Source organism: Syngnathoides biaculeatus, chromosome 10 (assembly GCF_019802595.1).
Source record: "Syngnathoides biaculeatus isolate LvHL_M chromosome 10, ASM1980259v1, whole genome shotgun sequence".
Classification (NCBI taxonomy): domain Eukaryota; kingdom Metazoa; phylum Chordata; class Actinopteri; order Syngnathiformes; family Syngnathidae; genus Syngnathoides; species Syngnathoides biaculeatus.
In genome coordinates, this window is record NC_084649.1 from 7870987 (window position 1) to 7892507 (window position 21521).

General features: G+C 41.5%; 2 protein-coding genes across 4 annotated transcripts in view; one reads left to right on the forward strand and one right to left on the reverse strand.

Annotated features, from left to right (window-relative positions):
• LOC133506942 (ataxin-7) overlaps positions 1-3105 on the reverse strand; it is a 42644-nt gene extending 39539 nt beyond the window's left edge. Inside the window, exons 1-3 of one of the 2 annotated variants that reach the window (XM_061831339.1) lie at positions 2966-3105; positions 1930-2029; positions 530-614 (exon numbers count right to left, since the gene is read on the reverse strand). In XM_061831339.1, the coding sequence (XP_061687323.1) occupies positions 530-614; positions 1930-2013 (169 nt within the window). In that variant the 5' untranslated portion in view covers positions 2014-2029; positions 2966-3105. The remainder of the gene's footprint in view (positions 1-529; positions 615-1929; positions 2030-2965) is intronic. The other variant, XM_061831340.1, reaches the window with a different exon arrangement.
• A 15930-nt stretch (positions 3106-19035) lies between these two features.
• Positions 19036-21303, forward strand: thoc7 (THO complex 7). 2 transcript variants are annotated; one of them, XM_061831348.1, is made up of 8 exons: positions 19036-19109; positions 19331-19451; positions 19668-19795; positions 19938-20024; positions 20244-20301; positions 20814-20880; positions 20971-21040; positions 21199-21303. In XM_061831348.1, exons 1-8 carry the CDS (start codon positions 19091-19093, stop codon positions 21258-21260), a joined length of 612 nt encoding a protein of 203 aa, XP_061687332.1. In that variant the 5' UTR covers positions 19036-19090; the 3' UTR covers positions 21261-21303. The 2 variants fall into 2 exon arrangements, with proteins under 2 accessions (XP_061687332.1, XP_061687333.1); XM_061831349.1 differs by lacking the exon at positions 19036-19109 and adding an exon at positions 19138-19244.
• The last annotated feature ends 218 nt before the right edge of the window (positions 21304-21521 follow it).

The window sequence follows — 21521 nt, forward strand, 5'->3', positions numbered from 1 at the left end:
TTTTATTTGTTACAAAAGTTTAAAATATCCAATATGTTTCATTCCACTTCATGATTGTGTCCCACTTGTTGTTGATTCTTCACAAAAAAAATAAAAAATATATCTTTATGTTTGTGTGTGGCAAAAGGCTAAAAAGTTCAAGGGGGCCGAATACTTTCACAAGGCACTGCAGTAGACATTTAAAATACTGCATTTGAATAACAGTATATGGTTCTAAAAGTAAACAAAAACAGGTCCCGATAGGACAGAGACAAAAGGAAATGTCTCAGCCCCAGCTGTTTCTCTACTCTCCTAGTGTATTTATTAAATTGGGGTTCTTTCTTTTAATTCCTTTGACATAACCATAGCTTCTTATCAAAAACCCAAATCATTAATGCTGCCTATAGCCTGTGCAACTAAATTGACATGTTTTTGTTCTTTTTTTTTTTTGCCAATGCCAGACCGATATTTATACTAATCAAAGCCTGGCTTTTCAGCGTAAGGACAGCAGTAAGATAATAAATGAATAATTAAATATTGACTGAGGTACCTTGACTGAGGTACAATGATCTGTATGGCGAGTCAAAAATCTGATGATGGGTTGTCAACAACAGCTTGAAAATTTTTGAGTTAACCTAAAAAACATGGTGTGCGATACATTTAATTTGGATTAAAAACCCTAAAAATCATAAACACAGACAAACCCTTTACTCAAACCAGTAATCCATCATCATTATGAATCACTATACTCTATGTAATTAGTGTAATCTATTGTAATATCGGCGTAGGTAAATCACGGCTCACTTTTTAGCTGCTTCAATCCTGCTCATCTAGCAATGCTATTTTTTTTTCCTTTAAAAAAAACGTAAGATTTAAATTATGTGAGTGCTGAATAGCTGGGTTTTTCATTTATTGACTCTCAGTTAACAATATGGCTAAAACATTACAAATAGCCAGATGATTTAACCAATGTTGTCATGTGGCACTTAGTCAATAGTGATTTTTGTTGTCCCCTTGTACTGTATATACAAATTGCAGAGCTGTAAACCGATGGAAAATCACATTCAAAATGAACAATTCAAATTTGTCTGAATTTCCAGATTTTCAAAATTTCAAATAGAACATTATTGCAGGACAGTTATTGGAGTATATTACAAAATGGGGTAAAATCATTCCGCATACTGTTTGATTGCACAACTTAATTGTGACTCGATAATTGTAATCGTTACTAAACTACGACTTCAATAGTTATTTTAAAGTTTTTATTGCATCAACCTTGTAATGGTGGTACCGTTAAAGCTTGAATCAAAGTATATGCGATTTTGACGTGTCATCATCAAAAATATCTGTCTATGGATTAATTCATCTTTACGAATTCTGTTTTCAACATTGGATAAATTAATTGAATCAGAATAATCTCAAAAAGTAAAAGTCAGCACTCTATTTTGCGGCAAATAATATTGCTGATAAACTGAAATGGATTATGTATGCATGGACAATAGAAGATTTCTCTTCTGTGAACGTACTTGTACTGTATGGATGTCTTCTCTTGCATTCTCTTATTTGTATACATTTTTATTTACTATATCGACTATTGCTACTGAATTGATTTAATTTTCCCTATTGTGTGACAAATAAAGGTTAACTTATATTTAAAATATTTATTATTTGCACATAAAAATGAAGTCCAATATTTGTTTGTTTGAATCACTTTCAAGAATTTTGAAATAAGTTAGATAAGTGGTGTAATCTTCTTTTGTCTATTATAGCTTTATTATAGCGTTTTGTAAACCAAATTACTCTGGTGTTTTTTTTATATCATGATTTCCCAATCCACCAATTACAAAAAATACAACATTACTGAAACTTATGTGAAGTATCATATCCTACCATTTTATCAACAGTAATTGATGTGAATGGCACAGAGGTCATAAAGAAGTGATATATTACCTTGACAAATAAGGAAAAAAAGCAACTTATTTGTAACTCAGTCAGCTGATCCACATCAGTTTGGGTTCTCAGTGGCTCCCGCATACACTGAAGAAGATATCTGGAAGTACACACGCACATTAAGGGAAGTCTAGTGAGTAGTGTGTTCTTTGTTTTATGTCGATGCAATTATTCATCCAATCGCGTATTGAAAAATTTGTTTTTAACAAACGTGTTCTTATTGGTTTATTAACCACTTAGCAGTAGTGCTCTCTATTATAAACCCTTGTCTCTTTTAAGAAGTAAACCATATCTGCTAGTGTATGAATGGATTTTTTTCTTTTCTAAATTTCAATAGTTGCTCTTCCAATAATGCTGCTAACCTAAAACCAAATAAAGAACTTAAACAACTAAATAAATACCAGAGTAAAGTTCAATTTACATCTTAATTGAGAATAAGATACATTTCAACAACGTGTTTTCTACATTACTACATTCTCACACTTACAACGTAAAAAGAGCAAGACTAATTGGAACCCCATTGCGATTTGGACTCCAAAACGCACTGCGTGCGTAATTACAATACAAAGCGCTGACTAAAACGAAAAAGAAGAAAGAGATGCAAAAGGAAAGGAATTGATCGTAATTGTCAAATAACTTTAGTTTGGAGTCTCTCGTCCGAACAAGTTCTGTGTAGCCTTGCTCCCACTTCTGACACAATAACGAATACTGGTCATTTAAAAGAGAGCCAATGAGCCTGACGTGCGAAAAGGTGCGTCCACTGGTGCTATTAGTATTAAGTACGAAAACAATGCACTTGATACTGAACATGTACTGTACATGTGACAGAAGCGCTGTGATGCAAGCAGCCTGTATCCATTCAGACTCCGTGAGGCCACTCCAAATGCTATCAGAGAGCATTTGGTGGTTACGTCGCCCTGCTAGCTAAAGCCTAAAGCCAGCCATGACTAGCATTAGCGAGGAAGCTGCCAGGAGCCTGACAGCACAGCACAACTCAATAGCTGTCGCCACGGATCAACGGCGAGTTTGCCCTTACCAATCCTCTGGTTGCCGGTACGTGTAAACAAACGCCGAGCCGATTGAAATCAACTAGATGCGAGGGGCAGAGCGGGTAGGACACGGCGAGAAAGAACGAGTTGCGGTGCTCAGCCTGTATGGAGGTCTTCACCAGGTGCTTCCATGTCTGTTTACCAGATTGCATTCTGGGAATGTGACGTCACTGAGCCTTCGACGAGGAGCGCCCCTGTAAATAGCTCGTGCATACAGTACTACAGTGTGTAGCTCTCGTTTCATTATTGGTTCAAGCGTGTTTTTCGGAACACTGTTTGTGTTTAGGGAGCAATAGAGCTCTATGCAAACGTCAGTCAACAATTTTCAATGGTGGGAACTAAGTATTTGGATTTAGTTACCGTACTTCAGGAGATTTTTCAGGTAGCTGTACTTCACTTGAGTATTGATTTTTTTTTTTTTTTTTTTGACATTTTACTTTTACCCTACATCTGAAAACAGATATCTTTACACTTTAACCCTGTGATACCACCTCTATAAATACATTGCTCTCCAAGTACCACCATCATGACCGACATTGAAATTCATTGCTATAGTGTAGTAGGCCCAAGTGCTCATCAAAAATTAGTCTGAATTCCTAGAAATTATACTCAATATTATTGTAATCCACTAAAACATTATGCACACTTTGGACATCAATACTACGATAGGAGAAAAAAAACTGACTAATTAATCAGTTAAAATGTCAATTTTCCAAGCCGCTTATCCTCACGCGGTTGCGGGAGTGCTGGAGCCTACCACAGCTGTATTGCACGTAAAATTAAATTCATCACTTGTTATGGTATAGTAGCAACATGACACGATTTCCCAAAAATGACAAAATGTTGAATCTGGTGGAAAGGGCCACTTTAACCTGAGTACAATGCGGAATTTTGAATATTGGATAATGGATTCCGGAGGTATGTTTGTGTGTGCATGTGTGTGCGTGTGTGTGTGTGTTGGATTACCTCTTTGTGTTATACACTTGTGTAATTTGCCGGGGGAAAATCAGGTAAAAAAAAAATCAATTGATTAATAAATACTATCAAATTACAGTAAAGCAGTACAACTTGCTTATTACTCATCATATTTCTTCAACCTTTTATTTCACTCGGGGAAGCCCTTCTCCAATTGAAAAGTTTCAGTTAAAACCAAAATTATGAGGGGTTCTCAATGTCGTGTCAAAACTACCATGACATTCTAAATGGTGTCTCTTGGCCTAAAGACTTGACTTAAATTGCCCAAATTGAACATTATTTGAGGAAAGAGCAGTGTAGGCAGTAGAACAGGTCATTTATATTTTCTGTTCCTCAATTTATTTGTTGTGGTGGATTTTAATGGTGTGTGAAGTGCTCCTTCCATGTTTTTCAGAAAGTTCCATCAAGATGTGTCCACTTGTAAATTTGCTACTAAAAGATTAAATTAAAATGTAGTTTAAAAGTCCTGTATTTTGCCATAACAACCTTTTCTAGTATTGGGGATATAATCTCTATGGCGCTTCGGTAAACATGTGAAATATGAATTGAAATTGTCCTAACATCCCTAAATTCCAGACGTTTTTCTGCCGAGGGGCCTGGAATCAGTCACGTTATTTAAATTTCTCAAGCTAATCTACATCAGCAAAAGTTTCTTTATGCTCACGTGTGCAGCGACCGCGCTGAATCACTGCGGCTCTCTCGTGCGTACTTTGCCTTTTTATTCCAGTGCAACCCACGCGTGGGGATTTAAAAATGTGCTACAGTTCTTCTCTAAGTCAAAGGTGTCAGCTGATATTGACTTGGACAACACAGCATGGTGTTACCTCAGCACATTTCGGTCATTTCGAGTAGCCGTTTTTCTTTTCCTTTCCATCCATCCATCCATCCACCATTTTCCAGGCCACCTATCCTCACAAGGGTCACGGGAGTACAAGAACCTATCCAAGCTAACTTCGGGCGAAAGGCAGACTACATCTTCAATTGGTCGGCAGTGAGTGGCAGGGCGCATATCAACACCATCACGGAGCGGGAATCGAATTCAAGCATGTGTGCCACTACACCATCAGTGACTCTACTTTCTTATCCATAACAAGTAACAAAACAACAATGGCAACAATCGTGGAAGAACGTATGCTTGAACAAATGGACCAGATGATACGTTTAATTACGGTGCAAAATCGATCAACAAAGAGGCGGTGTAGGTGATACGTGGAGCCAGGAGGAATGGTGAGTACATCATTACAGTCTTCTTCTTTTCCTTTTGGTTTGTCCTGTTAGGGTTCGCCTCAGCATGTCCTCTTTTTCCATCTAAGCCTATCACGTGCATCCTCCTCTCTAACACCCACTGCCCTCATGTCTTCCCTCACAACATCCATCAAACATGTCTTTGGTCTTCTTCTCGCTCTTTTGCGTGGCAGCTCCTTCCTCAGCACCCTTCCACCGATATACTCACTCTCTCCCCTCTGGACATGTCCAAACCATCGAAGTCTGCTCTCTCGAACCTTGTCTCCAAGACATCCTACTTTGGCTGTCCCTCTAATGCGCTCATTTATAATCCTATTCAACCTGCTCACTCCTTGAGAGAACCTCAACATCTTCATTTCTGGAACCTCCAGCTCTGCTTCCTGTTGTCTCTTCATTGCCACCATCTATAATCTGTACATCATGGCCGGCCTCACCACTGTTTGATAAACTTTACCCTTCATTTTAGCAGAGATGCAGCCCTATGGGGGCACAAGCCAGTGCAATCTGTAGGCCAGTCCCAAGCCCGGATAAATGGAGAGTGTTGCATCAGGAAGGGCATCTGGCGTAAAACTGTGCCAAACAAATATGAGCCTTCAGTACATCATTACAGTATGTGACTAAAATGGGCCAATCAGGAAAGATGATATTTTGCTGCAACCTTTTTTTTTTACGGGCGTTTTTTTTTTTTTTTTTTTTTTTTTTTTTTGAAACTATGCACAACCTACGCAGAGTTGCTACGCTGGGCAATGCTTAGGTCACGTGATACAATATGGGCATTGTTGACCGCATGACCGTGGGAGTATAAACTGGCTTTAATGAAGATCTCCACTCCCGAGACCACATGAAGGCAACAATTCAGGGGAAAGGGATGGTCTTCGCTAAATATGGACAAAGCGGACAGAAAACTGGGTTAAACCGAAGTATAGTGCAGTACAGAGGTCCCTTTCCATATGACAGAGCCAAGGTGGTTATTTTAAAATGAAATAAACATTTCTATGCTAAGTCCAGGCTGCACAGTGATTGGCTCGTTAGCCTATCTGCCTCACAGTTCTGATGAGTCGGGTTAAAATCTTGCCTCATGATGGTGGAGTTTGGATAAGGTCCCCATGCCTACATGTGTTTTTTCCAGGCACTCCAGTTTCCTCCCACATTCCAAAAACATTCATGGTAGATTAAATGAAGACCGAATTGGCCGTAAATGTGAATGTGAGCGTAAAGGATTTTTTTTTATATGTGCCCTGCGATTAGGTGGTGACCAGTTCAGGGTGTACCCGTCCTCTTGCCCAAAGACAGCTGGGATAGGTTCCGGCATACCTGGAACTCTAGTCACGATAGACAGTATGGAAAATGGATGGAACGATGGACCACAGATAAAATGAGAACCAAAATAAGTATGTCAGAAGCCTAAACACAATTTGTGTATGACTAAACTTGTGGTAACGCATCTGTGAAACAAGGTGTAAATTTCTTGGGAGACATTTTAAGCGTTGATGCCAATATGGTGTGAAGAGGGTTACACAGAGCCACGTTATAATCATTTGTAAGATTAACAATAATATCCACGTAAGAAGGACATGAAGCGATTACTGTGGGTAATAACTGAAAAAGTGCAGTAGTAGTTAATGAACTAATATGATGGTTGCTATAGTTTTGGTTCTGGTCAGAATGATGGCAGTGGGCCAAGGCTTAATTTTTTTGAAATGGTTAAACATAGCCTGCGATTGGCTGGCAACCAGTTCAGGGTGTACTGCGCCTCCTGCCAGATGATTGGCTTTAGCACTCCCATGACCCTTGTGAGGATAAGTGGCTCAGAAAATGGATGGGTAAACATAGCAGTGGAATAGGGAAGTACCATCACAGTTGAAGTCAATGCCCCCAGGTTATAACCAAATCTAAATTATGACTGTGATTGTGGGTTGGGGCGGCACGGTGGTGCAGCTTGTAAAGCGTTGGCCTCACAGTTCTGAGGTTCTGGGTTCAATCCTCAACCTGTGTGGAGTTTGCATGCTCTCCCCGTATCTGTGTGGGTTTCCTTTGGGCACTCCGGTTTCCTCCCACATTCCAAAAGCATGCAACATTAATTGGACACTCGAAATTGCCCCTAGGTGTGATTGTGGGTGTGGCTGTTTGTATCAATGAGGCCTGCGATTGGCTGGCAACCAGTTCAGGATGTACCCCCGCCTCCTGCCGTTGACAGCTGAGGTAGGCTACAGCACGCCCCACGACCCTCGTGAGGATAAGCGGTGAAGAAAAGGGATGGCTGGATGGATTGTGGGTTGGATCATGTATTAAATGAACAAAACCTAAAGTATCAATAATTGCTTGAAATGCTGCACTAAGAGGTTCTGATGGGACATTCATATGAATACTAAAGTCCATCCATTGGTGGTGCAGTGTTCATCAATCCATCCATCCATTTTCTGAGCCGCTTATCCTCACAAGGGTCGCGAGAGTGCTGGAGCCAACCCCCGCTGTCAACTGGCAGGAGGCAGGGTACACCCTTGAACTGGTTGCCAGCCAATCACAGGGCACATCAAGACAACACAACCACACTCACAATCACACCTAAGGGCAATTTTGAGTCTCCAATTAATGCATCTTTTTGGGATGTGGGAGGAAACCGGAGTGCCCAGAGAAAATTCACATAGGCACAAGGAAACATGCAAATTTCACACAGGTGGGGCCAGGATTCAGGGTCCCGGTCCTCTGAATTGTGAGGCCAACGCTCTACAGCTGTTTCATTGTGGCGCCTCACAGTATTCATAGTAGTAATATTAATAGGATTGGATCCTCTAGAACCAATATTAGATTTCGAGTTGCTGTGGGGAGATTGAGAAATTAAAACTGCAGGAATCCAGAACTTATTTCTCAATGTCATTAGTAGAGCAAGACAAAGTCCTTAAAATTATCATGCAGTATTACTTGAGTAAATAGCATAACTGTCAGCAATGCATTGGCGGATAGTGGGTCAGAATTTGTAGTATGTCACTCCAATCTAGGGATACAACTGTGTGTGTTGTTAGAGCCCAGCATAGGGCTGGTTAGCCTTTACCTTACAGACTCCACACTCATTCTAAAAGGCTCATTAATCACACGTGTCCTGGCTTTTTTTCTAGTGTGAACAGTAATGGAAACCTCAAACCAGAATCTGTGATTCTAGAAAGAGTCATAGTGCCTACCCCATTAGCGTGAAGGCTGTCCACCCTGATCAAGTCGGGACTCCTCCAGAACAAAGGCCATTTATCTACAAACTGCAGTTCCTGTTCACTACAGAAATTAGCCAACCACTGGATAAGTGAAAATAATATGCTAAACCTCTCCCCTTTGCTTGTCACAGGCAAGGGGCCAGAGACAATTACTCGATGCCAACACATCTTTCTGCCAAGTTTACAAGTCCTGGCTATGTTCTGATTTCCACATCCTTGTATCATTGGAGGGGACTTCTTTTTTTTCCTTTCAGCTTTTCCTTGTAAGTCTATCTGCTGGAATCTCCTCTCGAACACAAGTGCCTTCGTGTTTTCTCTCACTACAGCCATCAACCTTTTCTATTGTCTTCCTCTAGCTCTCTTGCCTGATAGCTCCATCCTAATCACCTTTCAACCAATATGCTTACTTTCTATCCTCTGGATGTGTCCTAACCTCTCCAAATCATCTAACTTTGGCTGTGCCTCTGATGAGCTCCTTTCCTATTTTATCCAACCTGGTTACTCTCAGAGCGAACCCATCATCATATCCACCACCTCCAAGTCTGCTTCCTGTTGTCTCTTCAGTGCCACCCTATTAATCTGTACATTATGGGTAGCCTCACCACTGTCTTGTAAACTTTGCCCTTCATCCGAGCTGAGACTCTTCTCTCACATAATACCTGACACCTTCCTTCAGTCATTCCAAGCTGCTTGTACCCATTTCTTCACTTCTTTACCACTGTCACGAGTGCTCTGGACTGTTGACACCAAGCATTTAACGTCATCCACCCTTCCTCTCTCTTCTCCCTGTTACCTCAGTCATCCTCCTCCAAGCCTCTCATTCATGCCCATACTGTATATTCTGTTTTACTGAGGCTAATCTTCATTCCTCTCCTTTCCAGTGCATGCCTCCACCTTTCTGTTTATCCACCTGTTCCTTGTTTTCACTACAGATCGCGTCATCTGAAAACATCATGGTCCATGGGGATTCCAGTATAACCTCACCTGTCAGCCGATCAAACATAACTGCAAACAAGAGTTACTCGAACATTCATCTCTGCCACTTCAGACTTTCACATGCAGTACTGCCACAGTTTCTCTCTAGGTCCTCTGTCATAGGCTTTCTGTAGATCTATAAAGACATAATGTAGCCCCTTTTCACCTTCACTGTACTTTTCTATTAACAACCTAAATAACGCATCTGTGGTACTCTTTCTATGCATTAAGCCATACTGTTGCTCACAAATACTCACTTGTGTCCTAGGTGTAGCCCCCACTACTCTTTCCCATAACTTCCTCGTGTGGCTCATAAAATTTATTCCTCTATAGTTCCCACAGCTCTGTACATCACCTTTGTTAATAAAAAAATGCGCACCAGCATACTTTTCCTCCATTCCTCGGGCATCTTCTCAACCATTAGAATTATTGTTAAAAACCTGGTCAAAAACTACACAGACACCTCTCTTAGATGCTTTCCTACCTCCACAGCAATGTCATCAGGACCTACTGCCTTTCCATTTGAGCTTCAGCTTTTCCTGTCATAGTCCCAACATTCAAAGTCCCCATATTCAGTTGGAGACTCTGTGCTTTCCTCTTTTCTTTCTGCCTAAGAACCCAGTTTCCACCTATCTGTCATTTTTGACCTACAGTAGCTACCATGCAGGTTAACAGTCCCAGGGGTTGACTTAGTTAACCCAGACCACGACCAATCCAGTATGGAATTCTTTCATTGAATGCTTATATTTGTCTGTCAACAATCCATCTTCTGCTCTGTTTGTACATTTTGTATCGCAACCTTTGTTGTTCTCCACATCTTGGCTTCATATAGAGCTCGTGCACCTATGTCATAAAATCATGTGATTTTTGTTTAGTTTTTGTTTGCCATATTGCCAGTCAAACAAACCATTGTTGCAAGTTAATTCTGTTGAGACGAAACAAAAATATGTCTTATAGCATCACACTCATCCGATACCGTTAAACATTTAGAAGGTGACAATAAACGAAGGTACGTGGAAAAATTAGAAACACTTGGCATAGAGGATCCATATTTAATACCGAAATCGATGTTTTTGCCAATAACAAATTGGACTGTTAATTCGCTTCCGCTTGTCTTGGATAAGTGGATATAAGTGGATATCTGGTAAATAAGTCGTCGAGATTTACACAGAAGTTTGAAAGTGTATAAAAGTCTGGACGCATACAAATACCTTGTTGCTGGATCTGTTCTCGATCAAGATTAAATCCCACACAGTGATGGACCCACTCAGAGTTTTACAATACAAATACCAATATTTAAATAAATGACCCCTGGTTTTACACAAACTCGCATTCATTAACTATGACTGGGAATTTTTTTAGGACAAGGAGTCGTCTCCTCCGCACACGGAAGCATATTGCTACCACACGCTTACCTCCGTAAACCTCTCTGTGACAGAAGTTTTTTTTTTTTTTAAATACACATTGTTCTCAAATGAGTCAATTTGGCATTAGAAATACTTCTTGATAATTTGAGATTGAGACGAAAAATTCCTACCTGAAATCAAATGATCGCTACATCGATGTGTGTATTTCGTTGCGCTCCATCCATCTCGTTGAATTGCCAAACTCCATCAATCTTTTCTCATCTTTTCAGATGGTATTCCATAGAGTGATCTATTTGAAGAACTGTCTCGTCTATTGTGACAACCAAAAGCACACTTGGTCTCGGGCATTGTGAATAATCTGCGCCGCTTCAACGACTCCCATACTGACGAGCAGCTTTGTTTGACCAGCAATCCATCGATTTTTTTCTCGCCTTTTCAGCTGGTATTCTAAAGAATGATATTTTTGAAGAACTGCCTCATCTATCGTGACGACCGACAGCACAACAGATCTCCGGCAATTTGAAAATTCTGCTCCGGTTCAACAACTCCTACACTGCTGAGCAGCTAGGTTTGACCGGCAGTATGGCACCGTGCAAACTGTTATGTCATGTGCATGAGCTCTATAGCAGGACCAATTTAATGTTGATGTTGAAGATTCTTCTTTTGGTATATTGTAAAACTGTGGAACACAATTTTTCTTTCTAGAAGATGGAATACAGTCTTTCCTTACCTATCCTTGCCTTGACATCTGTATTTGTCCCTCCCTGCTTGTTGATGATCCTGCCCATTCTGGTAAGGACTCATCCTTGAGTTCTATAGGGTGTCATCAGTTCAGGTGTTCTGCATTACATGTGGTAATCCTCATGATCTTGGCGGGATATGCTTTTCTAGCAACAAAAAATGGTGTACAAATGTCACAGAACTTACCATACATTGCAGCCCAGTTTTACAGTCAATGTTTTGGAATTGTAAGCCATTCTACTCACCCCATGAGTGCCCAGCTTTCATTCCCACCAGTGTTTACATTCCTCCTCAAGCTAACACAAATCCTGTACTGCTAATGCTAACTGAAGAAATTAATGACCTGGGGGAAAAAAAGACTCAGACTCACCCCTCATTATTCTTGAGGACTTCAACGACGCTTAACTCCACGACAAACTCCCTAAATACAAGGAGAACATATATTGTTCTACTAGGGAAAATAACATTATAGACGATTCCCACACTACGCTAAATAACCCATAACATGCCATACCTCCTGCCGTCCGGGGCTCATCTGATCACTGCTTAATTCACTTAACACCAACATTCAGGTACAGTATGAACTTAAATGCCCAAAGCCTACAGTGAAAACAGTAATAAAATTGAGCAACAAAGCAAAGCTAGAACTTGAAAGCAGTCTAGATTGCACAGACGGGAAAGTTTTGAAAATTCCGCTGGCAACATGAATGAATATATGGACATTGTCACATCCTATATCAGTTTCTCTGAAGAGGTGTGTGTACCAACAAAGTCTTTTTGCACATTCAATAACAACAAGCCATGCTTGTTGAACAACTTCGCCAGCTAAAGAGGCCGCATATAACATTCAGGATAAAGCCCTGTATAATCGTGCGACAAACGAGCTGACTAAAAAAATTAACAATCCGAAAAAAAATTATCCAGCAAAATTGGAAAAACATTTTATAGCTGCGACTCTAGAGGCCGCTTTATATTGCTGTGGTCACACGGTCAACGCTTACAATGCATCACATGGCCTGTGCATTGCCCCGTGCAGCACATTTGTGGAGCTTGACACGCACATGTCAAAAAAAAGTTGCTGCGCGGAAATAGGCGCGGCCCTCAGCTCTCGTGACTGGTCCGTTTTATTAAAATGGTGTCATTGGGTAGTCACCGTTCCTCCCTGCTCCCCATACCACCTACGCTGCCACCTTCTTGATCGATTTTGCAGCATAATTAAACTTATCATCTGGTCATCTCGGTCCATTTGTTCAAGCAGACACTGCTCCACGGTCACCATTGTTGTTGCTTTGTTCCTTGTTACATAAAGGAAAGTAAAAATGGCATCCGGAAATGACCAAAATGTGCTGAGGAAACCCGGCCTTGTGGCATCCAAGCCAATACCAGCCGTAGGGATAACTCTGATATGGAGAAGAACTCCAGCCCGTTTTCAAAACTGCCCAGGTGATTTGTGCTGGAGTATAGAGGCAAACGACGTGTCAGATAGCGGCAGTGACATCAACGCAGTTGTCGTATGGGCAAGTATAAAGAGGCCTTTATCAGTCTGTCATGCATTTGAATAGCTCATCAATTAGAAGCAACAATCCTCCCCTCCCCAAGATGAGAACAATTAGAGACTAAAGGATGACACAAACACCTTCTACTGCAGATTTGAAAAGGATAATTTCACCCCCCAAAACCCACCGAGCTGCACCACCAACCACCATCACGCCTCTGACTTCTGGGTTGACTATTCACAAACATGATGTGAGATACATCTTCAAGCAACAAAAGATTTACAAAGCAGCAGGCCCACACCTTGTGTCCCCATCCTTCCTCAAAGTATGCATGGACCAGCCCGCTCCAGTCTTCACACAGATCTTCAATAGATCTCTGAAACGGTGGGATGTATTATCCTGTTTCAAACGCTCCAGCGACGTGAGGTTCCTGTTTCCGGATGAAATAAACCTCCAACTGTGGGTCTGAATGACTACAGGCCTGTCACCTTGGCATCTGTGGTCATGAAGTCCTTTGAAAAACTCATGCTGGACCACCTCAAGAGCTTCACAGGTCCCCTGCTGGACCCCTGCAGTTTGCCTACTGACCAAACAGGTCTTCAGATGATGCAGTCAACATGGGACTGCACTTTATCCTCGAACACCTCAATAGTATGAGGACACCCGTGACGTTACTGTTTGTGGACTTCAACTCTGTGTTCAAAACCATCATTCCCAAACTCCTCTCCTCCAACCTTCTCCACCTCACTGTCTCGCTTGGCATCTCCCAGTAGATTTACTGCTTCCTGATGGCCTGAATACAGGAGATAAGACTGAGGGTCACAACATTATCTACCACACCACCACCACCCCAAGGTTATGTCCTCTCTTCCCTGCTCTTCTCTTTCTATATGAAAGACTGCACCTCATTCTACCCAGCTGTCAAACCCTTGAGGTTTTACAGACAACACCACAGTCATCAGCCTCATCAAAGATGATGATGACTCTGTGTATCAACAGGAAGTGGAGTGGCTGGAGCTGTGGTGTGTCCAACACAACCTGGAGCTGAACTCCCTCAAGACTGTCAAGATGATCATGGACTTCGGGAGGCATCCTTCTCCAGAGATGACCCTCACGCCTTCCAACTGCCCTGTCTCAAGGGCCTCAGTGGCTGTGTTTTTTGTCTTTATGTCATAAAATCTTTAATGTACACCCAGTCCTCCATATTGACCAAAAAGAAAAACAACAGAAATTACGTGTTTTTTTTTATTTATGGCAAGTTGGATGACTGGCTAGAGTGTCTGCCTCACAGTTCTGTTAGGTTGAATAGTGAACCTTGGTGGACAGCTATTTTCAGTGATGCTCAATTGGGTCTGGCTGGGCTATTCTAGAACACAGAGATGTTCTGAAGCCACTCCTTTGTTATTTTACCGATGCGCTTGGGGACATTGTCTTGTTGGAAACCGAACCTACGGCCCAGTCTGAAATCCTGAGCCCTCTGGGGAAGGTTTCTGTTCAAGATATGCCTGCACTTGGCCACATTCATTGTTCCTTCGATTGCAGCCAGTCTTCCTGTCCCTGCATCTTAAAAGCACCCCCAAAGAAAGACGCTGACACCACCATGCTTCACTGTTGGGACTCAACAGGGGATGAGCAGTGCCTGTTTTTGTCCGTACATAGAGCTTAGAATTAAGGCCCAAAAGTTCTATCTTGGTCTCATCAGACCAAAGAATCTTATTTCTCGCCATCTTGGAATCCTTCAGGTGTTTTGTTTTGTTTTGTTTTGTTTTTTTCAAACCAAACTCCATGCCGACTTTCATGTGTCTTGCGCTGAGGAGATGCTTCTGTCGGCCCAGTCTGGCATAAAGCACCGACTGGTGGCGGGCTGTACTTATAGTTGACTTTCGAGAACCTTTTCCCACCTCCCGACTGCATCTCTGGAGATCAGTTGCAGTTATCTTTGGGTTCTTCTTCACCTCTCTCACCAAGGGGCCTCTCCCCCATTTGCTTAGTTTGGCAGGACGGACAGCTCTGTCAAGGGTTCTGATTGTCTCAAATGTCTTCTATTGAAGGATTTTGGAGGCCATGCTGCTCTTAGGAACCTTGTGAGAAGCAAATAATACAGAGACTTTGGACCTTATGTCACTCTTCCTGGAGTGGAGTGATTCGAAACATTTTGTCAGAGCTTGTTTCATAACACCAGTGTCACGGGACGCAAAGACAGCGATGACGTTGGCTCATGACATATCATTTATTCTTTGGGTTAATCTGGAATGTGTTTTTGTGTATGGGGGGGAGAGCATCTGCCCATTTTATTGTAATAATGTTATAATCATTATTTGGTATGAATGAACAAAACACTTGACTGACCATACAGACTTTGCTGAACGTTTATCGCTGTCAAACAGGACCAATACCTCAGTTGTGCTCTTCAGGGGTTGCTATGCCTTCAGTTGTCCACCTGATGTCACCGTCACTGAAGACTTGAAGCTTTAAAATCTTTTTCAGCACAATTTGTTTATTTGATTGCTTTTATCTGACTTTAACTTTAAAGGTGACTTTAACTTTAAAGGGGAAATCCAGTGCTTTGCATGAACAGTGTATCCAATAGGTCATGTAATATGTACTCTATTTTTACAATGTGATGTTAAATTCTCTCTCATTTAATAGTGTTTTGAGAAGATCTTTATCGACAATTTCGAATTTTCAGGGGTGGTGCCATTTTTGTGGGTCATATGACTTATTTGCGCGGATGTGATGTGTAAGGTTCCACACAAAGGCTTGATTACATTGTGCCCAGCGCTGATTTCTCGGATTTATCCTCATCTGATAAAGAAATAGCAGTATCGGTTGTTCGAGAAGAAAGAGGAATACAGATTTTAATCTGTGAACCAACAATGTTGAATATTCGGATGGTTCTTCGGGCGTAATGACGCCGGAGTCTGACTACTCGGTAGCCTACGCGTAAGTGCGTAAAGAAAGGCCCCCAGCAGACGCGGATGGTTCTTCAGACGGGAATGACGCGGAGTCTGACGAGCGAGCTCCGGAGGTAGGCTGCGAGATGTGCTTCGGCGTCCGGCGGTAGTATGTAAATTGTGTATTTTATATGCTGACTTTGTTTATTTGATTGCTTGTTTTGACTATCTGCAGCCTGAAGGGGGGCACAATTCCTGTCCGTCCTGTAGGGCGGTCCCAAGCCTGGATAAATGCAGAGGGTTGCGGCAGGAAGGGCATCCGGCATAAAACTGAGCCAAACATATGAGCATTCATCAAACAAATTCCATAACAGATAGGTCATGGCCCGGGCTAACTACCCCTGCCCCCGGCACTGTTAATCTGCAAGGCATAGGTAGAAATTCAGATAATGTAGGTCGAAGACAAAAAAGAAGAGGAAAGCGACTTGATCGGCAGAAGAAGAAGAGACATGCACAGACACTACAAAATGTGTGTAGGGACTTTGAATGTCGGGACTATGACTGGAAAAGGTCAGGAGTTAGTTGACATGATGATTAGGACAAAGGGTTGATGTATTATCCATCCAAGAGAGCAAGTGGAAAGGGAGAAAGGCTAGAAGTTTAAGAGCAGGGTTTAAATTATTTTACCATGGAGTAGATGGGAAAAAATGGACTAGGGGTTATTGTAAAAGGAAGAGTTAGCTAAGAATGCCTTGGAGGTGAAAAGAGCATCAAATCGTGTGAAAAAGCTGAAATTTGAAATTGAGGGCATTGTGTATAATGTAATTAGCGGCTATGCCCCACAGGTAGGATGTGACCTAGAGTTGAAAGAGAAAGTCTGGAAGGAACTGGACGAAATAGTCCTGAGCATCCCAGAGAGAGAGAGAGAGAGAGTGAGTGAGAGAGAGAGAGAGAGAGAGAGAGAGAGTTGTGATTGGTGCAGATTTCAATGGACATGTTGGCAAAGGAAACAGGGGCGATGAAGAAGTGATGGGTAAGTACGGCATTCAGCAAAGGAACTTTGAGGGTCAGATGGTGGTGGACTTCGCAAAAAGGATGGAATTGCCAGTGGTGAACACTTATTTCCAGAAGAGACAGGAACATAGAGTGACCTACAAGAGCGGAGGTAGAAGCACGCAGGTGGATTATATTTTATGCAGACAATGTAATCTGAAGGAGGTTACTAATTGGAAAGTAGTGGTGGGGGAGAATATAGCTTGACAGCATAGGATGGTGGTGTGTAGGATGACTCTGGTAGCGGGTAGGAAGACTAAGAAGACCAAGGTAGAGCAGAGAATCAGGTGATGGAAGTTGAGGAATAAAGAATGTTGTGTGGCCTTTCGGAGAGAGGTGAGACAGGCTCTAGATGGACAAGAAGAGCTCCCGGAATACTACTGCCAAGGTACTCAGAGAAGCAAGCATGAGAGTACTTGGTGTGCCTTCTGGTCGGAAAGGGGAGAAGGAGACTTAGTGGTGGAACCCCAAAATACATGAAGTCATCCAAGGAAAGAGATTAGCGAAGAAGATGTGGGACATGGAGAGGACTGAGGAGAGGCGGAAGGAATATATTGAGATGCGACGTAGGGCAAAGGTAGAGGTGGCGAAGGCTCAACAAGGGGCATATATCGACATGTATACCAGGTTGGATACGAAAGAAGGAGAAAGGGATCTCTACGTGTTGGCCAGACAGAGGGCTAGAGATGAGAAGGATGTGCAGCAAGTAAAGGTGATTAAGGATAGCGATGGAAATTTGTTGACTGGTGCCAGAAGTGTGCTAAGTAGATGGAAAGAGTACTTTGAGAAGTTAATGAATAAAGAAAACGGGAGAGAACGTAGGGTAGAAGAGGCAAGCATGAATGACCAGGAAGTGGCAATAATTAGTAAAGGGGTAGTTAGAAAGGCAATGAACCGAAAGAAAAATGGAAAGACAGTTGGTCCTGATGACATACCAATGGAGGTATGGAAGCAATTTGGAGAGATGACTGTGGAGTTTTTGACCAACGTATTCAACAGAATACGAGCGGGAGAGAAGACGCCAGAAGAATGGAGCAAAAGTGTGGTAGTCCCCATTTTTAACAACAAAGGCAATTTTCAGAACTGTGGAAACTATAGATGAATAAAGATGATAATCCCGACAATCAAGTTATGGGAAAGAGTAGTGGAGGCTAGACTCAGGACAGAAGCAAGTATGTGCGAGCAACAGTATGGTTTTATGCCGAGAAAGAGTACCACAGATGCATTATTTGCCTTGAGGATGCTCGTGGAAAAGTACAGAGAAGGTCAGAAGGAGCTATATAGTGTCCTTGTAGACCTAAAGAAAGCCTATAACGGAGTACCAAGAGAGGAACTGTGGTACTGCATGCGGAAGTCTGGTGTGGGAGAGAAATATGTTAGCATAGTACAGGACATGTATGAGGGCAGCAGAACAGCGGTGAGGTGTGCCATAGGCGTGTCAGAAGAATTTAAGAGGTGTACGGATTAGAGACGGTGGCACCGAAGAAACAACAGGAAGCAGAACTTGAGGTAGCAGAAATAAAGATGCTGAGGTTCTCGCTTGGTGTGAACAGGTTGAATGGGATTAGAAATGAGCTCATTGGTGGGACAGCCAAAGTTGGATGTTTTGGAGACAAGGTGAGAGAGAGCTCTCATGGTTTGGACATGTTCAGAGGCGCGAGAGTGAGTATATTGCTAGAAGAGTGCTGAGGATGTAGCTGCCAGCCAAAAGAGCGAGAGGAAGACCAAAGAAAAGTTTGATGGATGTTGTGAGGGAGGACATGAAGACAGTGGGTGTTATAGAGGAGGATGCACAAGATAGGCTTAGATGGGAAAAGATGACACGATGTGAAGTGACCCCTAATGGGACAAGCCGAAAGGAAAAGAAGAAGATTTGAAGAATGTCTGAATACTTTCCCTACCCACGAATTATATTCATTTATTGAATTTTTATTTGTGTTATTTCCTACTTTGGCTGTAAAGTACAATACAGCCACCGTAATTTCCCCCTTGTGAGCTCTGTAAAATGTTACCATTTTGTAGTTGCGTGTACAATACTGTTCGGATTGATTGTTTTATCTTGCTCATCCAGTAGAGGGCGGTAAGCACATGGGTTTGGTTTAATTTGGTTTGCTCCCAGTCAGTAGAGAGATAGAAGAAGACTCCTGAGCGACTGAAAGCATGGGGTCTATAACAGACGGTGGGTATTATTTTCATCTCTTTGATTGTGTTAGTTTTATTTATTATTTATATATTTTAAAAGGCAGTTGAGTAGACCCAATGCTCTAAAATAATTGTATTTGTTCAGCAACGCTGAGAAAGTCATACACATTGCGTACGTAATTGTCTGCTGTAAAGCCATCCATCGTAGCTAGCGGCTAGCTAAGTGACCCATAAGGGATTCTGGTGCTTGTTTTTCAGATGAAGTCATTCGAAAGCGTCTTCTTATCGACGGGGACGGAGCTGGGGATGATCGGAGAATCAATTTGTTGTTAAAAACTTTCACAAAGTGGTGCAACTCCTCCGGGTCCCCGGATGAAAGGCAAGTTTGCTCGACAGACATTTAGTCGGTATGTTGTTTAAATTTTCACGGTGGCCCCATAGCTCAGTGGTTAGAGCGAATGAATGTGTTATCATTTTCAACTTAAAAAAAAAAATTAAATGGATCTTTACGTATCTTGGCTGAATCCACGCCTCTGTTCATCACACACTTTTTGTGAAATGAAACATTTTAATTGTTTTTTTTTTTTTTTAATAGCTTCACACAGTACCAGAGGATGCTGGGTACATTGGCCCAAAGTGAATTCTCTTTGGGCAAGACGTTGATGGTCTATGATATGAATCTCAGAGAGATGGAGAATTATGGGAAAATCTACTCAAATATAGGTCCATATTTATTCATTTCTTCCGAAGTCGGTGCTGAAAGTTCATTTTCAGATCCTATACTTATGGTGTCAAAACCACTGCAGTTTGCATACATGTTGAAACGCTATAGAGTCCAATGAACCCTCTTTTGTCATCACGACAGAACAAAATATAACTTCAGCACATGAGAAGATAGCGGAATGCAAAAAAGAAATCCAGAGAGCAAAGCGAGTAAGAAAGAACCGCCAAGGTAAGAATGTATATACATTTCCTTGAAGTAAAAATCTGTTTCGGAAATTAATGTACCCATTGCTGGCATAGTGTGACAGTAATGTCAACAGGATAATCACATTACAATTCCAAAGGTTAGCCGTATGAATAGGACAGGTTTTTGTTTTTATTTTTACGTGATTGTAGTGAATGTGTGGTGCTTTTCAACCTTTTTTGTAATCCTATCTTCCTTCTGCAGAATATGATGCGCTAGCAAAGGTTATTCAGCAACATCCTAATCGTCACGAAACACTCAAGTGAGTTCACCTATGCTACTATCTGGAGTGGAACCTTTAGAGTCAAACCTAATCTGTTCTATGACTGCCTACAGTATTTATTTTCATTTTAAAAGGGGTGAAATAAGACTCTGCGCCTATCCAGTCAACCTAAGTATAAAGTTGATTTATTTTGCCCGCCAAAAACTTCTCACGTGTTCCATTGTCAAATGGATTATTGTTGTAAAAGCAATTTTGGTTGATTATTATATCTGTGAAGGTGCAATGCTGTTCATCGGCAATTCAAGTTTTGAAATTAAGGCAATCCAGTAGGCATCAGTGAAAAATTAGCGGCAGAACTGCGAAGCAGTACAGTGGGTTTCACCCACTTCACTCGCTGTGCAGCAGTCCTTAAAGGCATACCGAGCCGAGTTCTCATTTGTGGCATTCAACTTTAGAGGTTCTGCTGTATTTTATTCTCGTACTTGCCATTTCGTTCAATGTGTAAGAGCACTTGGTCTTCCCGTAATAGTCATAACTTCATCTGCTTACAGACAATTGGAGGCACTTGACAAAGAACTCCAGCAGTTATGTAACATCAAGGAGAATGTGGATGCAAAGGTAATTTCTTGTAATGAAATCGATTTTTATTTTTTTTCATAACTGGATGTATTATTTAAATGGCATGGGCTTTGTGTGGTGTACTTTTAGTTGGAACTACGGAAGAAACAGTTCCACGTCCTACTCAGTACCATACAGGAACTACAGCAGACGCTTGAAAGTAAGCAAACAAGGAATTTTCTTTTTGTAAGATTTGCAATGCCACAGTTAGAACTTTGGTTGACTTATATCGTTGTTACTGGTTGTCAACCTGTGCAGCAAATAGCGAAATGATCAATTATTTTTATCATTCTTAATCATTTGAATCTCATCCCCCAGATGATGAGAAAATGGAGATTGATGAAAACAATCAGCAGAGCCCATCAGGGAGCGCCGAATGAGCATTTGTTTGAATGAATAAATTGAACCAATTTTGTACGTTAATTTTTTCTGTACTTTTTTTTTTTTTTTCTTTAAATATGAAAAATACACTCTTAAGTTGCCATTGATCGCTGGATTTTGGCTGGGAGTTAAGTCAGTGTTATGTCTGGTTTTGCTTTCAATTGTAAAGAATTAACCAGAATTTTGTTGGCATTTGAATCCCACTACCAGCCACTATGTTCTACAATATTATGTAAATGTGTACAGTCTAATGAGAAAAG

Bases quoted from the DNA above. Each gene is read 5' to 3' on its own strand.
- thoc7 (XM_061831348.1), top strand. The intron at 19,452-19,667 runs GCAAGTTTGCTC...TTTTTTTAATAG, and splicing joins TCCGGGTCCCCGGATGAAAG to CTTCACACAGTACCAGAGGA. The intron at 20,302-20,813 runs GTGAGTTCACCT...ATCTGCTTACAG, and splicing joins AATCGTCACGAAACACTCAA to ACAATTGGAGGCACTTGACA.